Consider the following 9,888-nt stretch of genomic DNA (forward strand, 5'->3'; position numbering starts at 1 on the left):
AGGAGGATATATACAGGATACAGGACATATTTACAGGATGACACAGTGCTGAAAATATAATGCGCAACACTTGATACTGAAGTCATGATACTTTGTACTTAATACTTAAGGAATATACAGGATGAAACATTCAGGATACAGATATATGCATGATGTCATATAACGGATGACAACTACAAATTCAGAACAGAACGATTTGATCGAATTAACAGTCTTATGACTTATTAACTGTTGCATCTTTAACAGGTTAAAATTTCGCCAAACATAAAGGCACTCAAAAATTTATTTGCCGAATTAGAAACAAATGTAAGATATTTAGTATGTTTAAGGGTAGAAAGAATACATTCAGGATAATTCTTGTGATTATTTGTATTAAAATTGATACCAAAAGACATCTTCTTAGAGTGTAATCATCAAGGAAAGTTGAAAGCATAATTCAATATGAGCGAACATACTAATTTTCTAAATTACGAAGGAGAAACCAGGAAAGTATCAAGTTTACAATCACCAAAAAATGAAAAAATTTTAAAGGAAAGTTTAAACTCGAAGAATCCTTATTTTAATTCTATTTCTTGTTCAGGTGTTTTAAAACAGCTGAATCTGTTTAATGTTTTTCCTTGAAACTAAACTTTTAAATACTCAAGAGTTCCAGTTTTCAAAATTATCTTAATTACCGAATTACATCCTCTTCATCAGAATATGTGGTCTTTAGTATTCTTATTTTGTTCGAAATATTCCTTAGTATGTCGTATTGCTTAGTATCGAAATACTGCAAAGTATAAACGCACTGCAGAATTACACGCGACAGAAGTACTGATTTCGCGAATTCTTTTAAAGCAGAAGTTAATAACGCATAGTATAAGTCTAATTAAAATATTTATGATCAAGGTTTTCCAATGGCAGCGTTTTCTACAAATTTGAATCATAACAGCATATTTGGTAATGGTATACATAGAGCATTTAATTGCAATGTAGTGTCTGTTGATGAAACATGCTGCAAAATGAAACATAAAGGGTTGGTATAAGATTATTTAGATTATAGCAAAGCACACAGGAACTTATCTGCCCGAAGAAAAGGATGCCTTTGTGGGTAAACTTCTTAAAGGAAACCAGTTTGTATTCATGTTACATGTGGTTAAACGATGTACGAAGGACAGTGTTTTAAAAGTTAAATCAACGATTAAAGAATGGTAAATTTATCACAATAAAATTTCATTATGAAGCAATTTGTTTTAAACGTAAGAACTCAGATGCAGAAAATAAAGCTTAAATTCTTGAATGAAATAGCGAGGCTTCCAAATACCCAACAATAGTGTCGGGTGTGATTCATGAAAACATAAACAATCAGAACTCGTAATTTATGGTAAAGGAGATTCCGTAAGCAAAACATTTGGCGAGGTGAGTGTTAAGTGTCTAGACCAGGGGTCTCCAAACTACGGCCCGAGGGCCACATCCGGCCCGCGGAGAGCTAGCATACTTGAAAACTCCTTTTAGAGAACATATTTTTTATAGCAAATTAAATTTAGTTTACTGAAGTATTCTAATTTTATGTTGAATAATTATTAATATGACATCTACATTGATATGGTCATGGGCTAACTACTCATAACATTGTTGTAGGCTTATTGTTATTGTTTTTGTGATAAGTTGGATAAAGAAACACAGAATTGTAATGAGTAAAGACATGTATAATATGCAGAAAATTTAACTTCAGTATATAATAACTAACAAATTATTGAAATGAATCCAACTAACATTTTATACATTTTAAATAAAAACATAACTTATAACAAGCATAATGACATATGAAATACTAATGACATTTATGTAATTGAGATTTTCCACTGACAATAGTTTGTAGTTGTGGACTAATTTTACTTGTACCAATTATTAAAAGAGATTTAAGATGCTCATCAGTTAATTTAGATCTGTAAACATTTTTTGTGTACTTCATTTTGGAGAAGGTCTTCTCACACAAATAAGTAGTACCAAAAACAGAAAACAGCCCACGAGCAAATTTATGCAAATTATCAAATTGTGTCAGTGGAAGACTCTTATAAAATTCCAACAAAGATGAGTTTTGATATTCGTTCTTAATTATATCACTGCACTGTAGATCAATCTTTTCCATTTGAAGTTCCGGGGCTAGAGTTTCAATGTCAGTATCAAAAGGATTCTGAAAAATCTTAATTTGATTCGCAATGGCATCAAAGTCCGAGAAACGAGTATCAAAATTTATTTTCAAAGCACTCAGAGTTTCGATTGCAAAATCGATAGGAAACTCAGTCTCAGTGGTGTGGCTGAATATTTCACATGTTTTAAAATGTGAAAAACATTTACTTCGTAGTTGTGATTGAAACAGTATCAATTTCTTCCGGAATGATTTGATATTAGTGTATAAATCAGGAAGATGCTGGTTTTCTCCTTGCAATCTCAAATTCAGTTCGCTCACATGTTTTGTCAAATCAACATAGAATGCTAACTTCCACAGCCATGCGTTGTTTTGTAATTCAGTAAGAGGGCGATGCTTTTCATTCAAAAAAATTTCGATCACTGCTCGAAGTTCAAAAAAGCGCTGAAGGACTTTCCCACAACTAAGCCAACGTACGGCAGTATGATAAGGTAAGTCATTTTCTCCAATCTCTTCAATAAATTGTCGGAATTGTCGGTGATTCAGCCCAAAAGATCTGATAAAATTAACAGTTGATATGACTGGTTTCAGAACTTCAGACATATCCAAACATTTTCCGCACAGAGACTGTTGATGAATGATAAAATGTAAGACTAATGGTTTTGAACCGCCGTCCTTTTCTACAGCCTTTGACACAAGAGCGACCACTCATGTTTTTGCCTCCATCAGTTGTAATACATTTCAAGTTTTTCCATCGAAGGTTCTTTTGATTAATGGCCATTTCAACTCCTTTAAAAATATCTGTACCAGTAGTTGTGCCATGAATACTATACATAACAAGAAGTTCTTCATGCACTTCATAGCTTTTATCTACTCCTCGAATATAAATCAACAACACCTGAGCAGTATCTGACACATCCGTTGACTCATCCAAGGCCAAAGAAAACCACTCAACACGTCCATTTTTGTCGAACAGTTGAGAGGATATATTTTCAGCGATGTTTTCTACCCTTCGAGCCACAGTGTTTGCTGACATACTGACAGTTTTTAATAAATTTACCTTTTCAAGGCGTATTTCTTCGGCTACTGCAATTATGCATTCTTTGATCATTTCTCCATCGGTGAATGGTTTTCCACGTTTTGCAATTTCAAGAGCCACACGAAAGCTGGCACGAGTTGCAGCCTCTTGTTCAGTTTTGAGTTTTGTAAATGAAGATTGCTGCGATTTCAATCCGCGCTTCATAGCTTCGAATTTTTCTGTCCGCAAACTTCCTGTATATTTTGAGCAATTTTGAAAATGCTTTGTTTCATAATGACGTTTAATGTTATATTCTTTGAGAACGGCTATGCTTTCATTGCAAATCAAACATAGCGCCTTGTTACTGGACTCAATTACGAAATACTGAATGTTCCACTGATCTTTGAATTTTCTGCATTCACTATCAATTTTTCGCTTCTTTTCCATACTACTAAATCACACACAAAAGCAACAATTCAAATCAAAATACTGTTACAAAGATGTCTTAAACACGCACAAACACGTTTTAAGGAGGTACGCACTATTTTATTTCACAACAGTGTCATAGGAACTGACTTCTGTACGTGCTATTAGCGCCATCTGTTAGCGATAGAAGGTACTACCTATTTCCGCTTGTGTCCACCAGATGTCGTGTCACGTTACTCCTCATGGCTCGTACTCTACGACTAATCTAGAAATTACAGATAATGGCAGGAAAATTAATAATATGCAGTGTTGCCGTTTTGCGGACTTTAGTCCGATTTGCAGCCTTTTTTAAACGTTGCGTACTTTTTCGAACTTTTTTTTCATCAGTGGACTATTACACTTTTTACCACCGGCAACAATGATAATATGGTTTTGGCCCTCGGTGCTTACTGGAGTAATCAGTATGGCCCTAAGGCTGAAAAGTTTGGAGACCCCTGGTCTAGACTAATGAACAAAGAAACAAAACATTTTGTGATGTAATACAGAGATCACGGAGAAAACGTTAATTTTTCTGCGGGCTAAAGTTCTTGAATGATTGTGCAATTTTAATAGAATTCCGTTTAATGAGTTACATTTTGCAGCGGGGAAAAAATATATTTTACTTAGAGCAGATGTATTTTGGTTCAGACTAGAGGAAAACAGCAAAAATAATTTAACTGGAGCAATTTCATGCTCAGTAATAAATTGAGATAGTTCGTGTAATTCTGCAGTGCGTTTATACTTTGCAGTATTTCGATACTAAGCAATACGATATACTAAGGAATATTTCGAACAAAATAAGAATACTAAAGACCACATATTCTGATGAAGAGGATGTAATTCGGTAATTAAGATAATTTTGAAAACTGGAACTCTTGAGTATTTAAAATTTCAGTTTCAAGGGAAAACACTAGACAGATTCAGCTGTTTTAAAACACCTGAACAAGAAATAGAATTAAAGTAAGGATTCTTCGAGGTTAAACTTTCTTTTAAAAGCTTTTCCAAAGGCCTCGGACATACACGTCCTGCAGGTTCATTACTTTAAATGCGTATCAAGAAATATTAGCATATTATGGAGATTTAAAAATGTACTCTTTAAAATGGAGCAAGAATTGTAAGACCCTGTTAATTAGTTTTTCTGCTCTTTTCTGTAAAAATAGCTGATTAAATGACCCTAATACGTAAAATTGTATCCCCTATAACCCCATAGGAAAAGGTAAGATAAGTTTATCCGATAATGTTTTAGTTTTAGAAGAAGAGTGTTGCACTTAGTAACACTTTTTGATAATGACGTATCATTGTTCAAAGAATGCAGAACAGTTGTTAAAGAACATTTGAATTCTAATATTATTGAACCAATTTACAAAGAAACATAAGCGCCTTTAAATCGTTTTTATTATATGCCACATCATCCTAAATTAAAACAGTATAAAGAAACAGCGAAATTACGCATTGTTTTTTATGCATCAGGAAAAGAAAAGGGTATGGTTTGTTTCTCAGGAAACAAAACTTTACTCTCAGACCCAAATTTAAGCCCAAACATGTTATTGTTGCTGCTAAAATTTAGGAGCATGAAACCGGTATCAATCACTATTGATGTGGAAAGGCATTTCTATAAATTCTTATTACATCCGAAGACAATGATTGCTGACAACTCTTTTCATAAATGAGATGCCGCAGAAGAAATTACCGAGATTAAAATATAAAAGTTTAGCTATTGGGATAAAATTTTCACCTTTCGTTTCAGCTACCTCAGTGAAGAACCACGTACAAAAATACCAAAAAAAAATCGCAGCCTGGAGTTTTTAAAGTATTACAGGAAAGTTTATATGTAGTTGATTTAATCAGAAGTTCAATTAAAGAAGCTATTACGTTACGGAAGGAAGAGTAAGTCAAAGAAACTAACCTAAATCTGAAGTGAAGCAGAAGATAAAAATTCATTTCAAACTAATAGGATTTTGATTAAAGTGAATTCGGATACATAATTTTGGATACAGAAGACAGTAATTTACAATTAAAATTATTTTCGCTTGAAGAATCGCTTCAGACTTCGAAAAACTCGAATAAAATTGTTTTACAATTCTTATACCAGTTATTTGATTCAACAGACGTTCTTACTTCTTTACGATTAGAACATAGGCGTTGCTAATAGAAATAGAAGAAAGAAGTTTCATTTTTTATGAGCGTCTGCTCGAAGATCTAAGTAAAATGGAGCATAAATGGATTTTAGAAATTAATATACTAAAATCATTCTTAATTCCGTTGAGCTATTTTTCTTGTAGTATTTCCGTCATAGTTAACTTGCAAATTAGCACATGCAAACTAAACTGCATCTGTGTAACAACCGCATGCATAAAGAATAGGACTTCTTAGCGATTTTAAAGAGAAAGCCGAAGGAAAGATAAAGTAAATGAATAAAACGATGATAAAATACAACAAAAGAAGATAGATTAACAAAAAGTGTTATCGCATTAAGATAAGTTAATGTCAAGCAATTAAATCATAAATTAAAATAAAAGAGGTCCGCTAATATGGAAATCAGATGGAATTATTATTTCAATCGAAAACTAAGAATTACCGAAAGACGTTTCCGATAAACTGGAACTTAATTTAAGCTTTGCCTTTCCTGTTTGGGTTCAAAAGCTGTTTAAATTCAATTTACTTTTTTAAATTCAAAATACCGATTTATTTGAATACCAACGGTTCTAAGATAACGCTCTTAATTTCAGTACAACTGTGAGAAATGTATTTTTGATTCAAAGCTAATACAATCATTGAAATCAAATGGTAAAGTATAATTAGAAAATAATTTTTCAGTAATTGGCTTTGCTTTATTATTAAGTTATTTACTATTTCTTTATTTACATTGTAAGGCATTTCTCCCGCCTTCCTAGCGTGCCTTCGGGCTGTAGTGGTCAGCACACTGAGGCAGTATTTCAGAGGTCCGTGGCTCGATTCCCAGCGAAGGCGTTGCTAATTTTTCATCTCTCCGGCCTCCAAAAAAATCCTAATGTCTCTACAGTGGCGCCCTAACTAAAAAGGTGGAGGATGATGGTTTCTCCCCACCCAGGATTGGGTCCCACTAAAAACCCCAGTCGCCCTTTAAAAGGGGAAGTATATAAGGTATTTAACCCACTTTCCAAGTGTGCCTTCGTGGTGTAGTGGTAAGCACACTGAGCCGGTATTTCAAAGGTCCGTGGTTCGATTCCCGACGAAGGCGGTTGCTCATTTTTCATCTTGCCTTTTTCCCAAATATACCTAATGTCTCTACAGCATATCAATGAAAAGCGTTTTCTTAAAAAATCGAATTGGTATAAATTTTATATTTCCACAAATTAATTAGATTTTCTATTATTTAAAAAATCAGAGTAAATTTTGTAGAAGGGTTATAAAAATTATTTCATTTATATTCATAATGACTTTATTAGAACTTAAAAAATTGCCTGCAAATCTCTAAATTGTAGTTGTTTACATCAATCTGTCATTTGAAGTTTCTGCTTTAAATCTATGTTGCAGTCACTATTAATGCGTAATTAAAGATACAATATCATCGAAAGAGAAAGAAAATGAACAATTTGGTTTTGAATTCTGAAGCTAAATATGTGGATGGTTCTGAAAATAAATCCAAGCTTATTTTTGATAAGAAGAGATACAAATGATAGCAAAGAAATCATTGGGTAATTAATTTCGGTAAAACACTCAAACTCACAGAAAAGACCACTCAAAACGAAGCAGGGCTATCAAAAGCATTATTAAAAACATGTTTCTAAAAGATTAAATTGATTTTTTTAAATTTTCATTCTGATGTTACATGTTAATTTATTATTTTCATTATTTAAAAGAATCCGAGAACTGGTAAGTGTGGATCTCCCTTCAGTATCAGATTTAATACAGACACAACTTAATAAGAACATTTATAATTACAGCAGCCTTAGGCTATTATTACACACCCATTTGTTTCGGGCGAACAGCTGCTTCAAACATTTTTCTCCTTGCTTTACCACTGAAAGAAAGACGAACGATTTTCTCCCTCCTTTCGCAAAAAACTTGTAGATTGTTAGTCTCCAACAACCAATCATCTATCAGCATCGAATCCCCCATCACCGACCATCATTTCCAATGGAAAACAATGGCAATCTCAAAATGATCCGTGATGTTTGTTATCATCTGACAAAACAGAAAAATTTTATTAAATAGTTATTCTTTCGAAATATTTTGAACACGTCACACGACCTTAAACAGGGCTTTGAAATTAAACACACATGCTGGAAATTTAGGCGGACAGAAACTTCTCAATCTGCAGGGATATTAAAATTTGGCTATTGGCTATTTCCTCCTGAGCAGAATGCTCCATGAAACTGATTTCAATTAAAGATTGTTCAGAGAGAAGGGAGTATGGTTGGATACTTAAACTACTCTTTTATTCACTCAAATAAGAATAACGGTCGGCCCCTTATCGGGCTTACAGGGCAGCCTCTACTCGGGCTTTAACTCAGACTAAGAAACTAAGCTATAATAAACTAAACGAGACTCAGAAGAAGCTAGACACAATTGCCTAACGTAGTTGGCCCTTAAATTAAACTAGCCGGTGAAAATCAATAGGCACGTATAATATTGTTGAGCATAACAGCTTCAAAAGTGACTTTGCCAGAAGGTAAACACACGTCACTAAGGACTCCTAACACTCTCTATCGAAGTTAGTTGAACCTTCCTTAAATACTTCTTCTAACTCATTTGCATTCAACGCGATTCTAAAAACTCATTCTGGTAGGAAGTTGTAAGTGGAAACAAGAATTGATAGGAAAGGGTTTCAAAACTAAAATAACTGTTATAAAATTAAAACATATTTTACACACTCAAAACTTGATCCGTTTCTGTTCATCATCAAATACTTGAAACGTATACTGCTTCCTTTTTAAAGTAAAAAAAATAGCGGTGAAATTTTCTGTCTCTAAAGTCCTTTTTTCGATTCAAACTTTTTATCTCAACAATATTCATATTCTACTGCTTAATTTATAAGTTACAACTCCTAGAAATAACAGAAATACATTCTTCTACGGATACACTTTGCTTTCTAGCATGTCTGGTGTTCTCAGTTTAGGTAGACCGCAAGTACGGTTGCAAAATCCTTAGTTTTTTTTTTTTTTTTTTTTTTTTTTTTTTTTTTTTTTTTTTGAAGGAGACGTGAAAAATGTGCTATGCCCTCGCCGAGACTCGAACCCTGAACGTCTCGAATACGAGTAGAGTATGCTTCCAATTACACCACGAAGACTGAAGAAAGGCGAGAGAAACTTACAGTAGTCATGTAGTAATATTCGTACAAATTGTGCACGACACATTTTGTTACTGTCCCAGGTCAATTTTGTGCCTGATTCTTGTATAATCAGAATAATGATGAATTCATGAACTATATGTATTACATAAATAAATATAAGAAATTTAAAGTTTAGAATTAATTTTGCCATAACATCAATGGCAAAATAATATTAATTTTAATGGGGTCGAATCCCTGTGAATCCTACGTGAAAGAAAAGAAGGTTCATATTAGATGAAGGGTTAATCATGGCCTAAAAGACGGTTATTCGTTTCAGCTGCGAAAGCTGTTTTCCACATTCTCATACGTACTACCTATTGAAAGTGTAATTTTTTTCAACTCTTTAGAGTTCCAAATACTTAACCTTTTGCACTCGAGGGACCTTTCTAACTCAGACGAACCAGCAACTCGAGACGATTTTCCTCATATTTGGTGAATTTCTTATGACTAACTTAAAATGATTTCATAGAAATCTAATGATTCTATTATGTCTGAAGATATTTATGGTCCCGCAGAACTTTCGCTGGATAAAACTTTCTTTGCGGTTTTTCTTCGGATTCTGTGCAAATTGTCCATTCGGAATTTTCTGTTCCTTCTGCCGAATCACTGTCGCTTTTCCATTCAATATCTATTAACTTTGATTTTTCGCCTCCTTACACCTCTTACTTCATTACTGCTTTCCTCCTCTCTGTAGTAAAGTAGTGTACGCTTACACGCAATTTCGTGCTTTGTCAACGAAATTCGAACTCAGCTTCATTTGAACTGATTCCTTCATCCTGTTCTATGCTTATGGGGTTCCAAATCTTCGAAAATAATGTTCTTATTGCCACGAATGGCAAGTTCGAACTAACATCGAAACTCACCTCTCAGGTTACCCCATCAAATCAAGTAGGGATCGAGATTCATCTCTAGAGTTACCGCATCAAATAAAGTGGCGACCGAGAGTCACCCCTCGAGTAC

The 9,888-nt window shown here is 33.7% G+C and overlaps 1 protein-coding gene across 1 annotated transcript; it reads right to left on the reverse strand.

Annotated features, from left to right (window-relative positions):
* Positions 1-2,726: 2,726 nt before the first annotated feature.
* Positions 2,727-3,596, reverse strand: LOC146993456 (general transcription factor II-I repeat domain-containing protein 2-like). The gene has a single exon (XM_085808256.1). It carries the CDS (start codon positions 3,594-3,596, stop codon positions 2,727-2,729), a length of 870 nt encoding a protein of 289 aa, XP_085664382.1.
* Between the last annotated feature and the right edge of the window lie 6,292 nt (positions 3,597-9,888).

Source organism: Stegodyphus dumicola, chromosome X1 (assembly GCF_044657685.1).
Source record: "Stegodyphus dumicola isolate Sdum_Otavi_A_Nest chromosome X1, ASM4465768v1".
In the NCBI taxonomy this organism is placed as follows: Eukaryota; Metazoa; Arthropoda; class Arachnida; order Araneae; family Eresidae; genus Stegodyphus; species Stegodyphus dumicola.

Bases quoted from the DNA above. Each gene is read 5' to 3' on its own strand.
- LOC146993456 (XM_085808256.1), bottom strand. From the start codon at position 3,596: ATGGAAAAGAAGCGAAAAATTGATAGTGAATGCAGAAAATTCAAAGAT.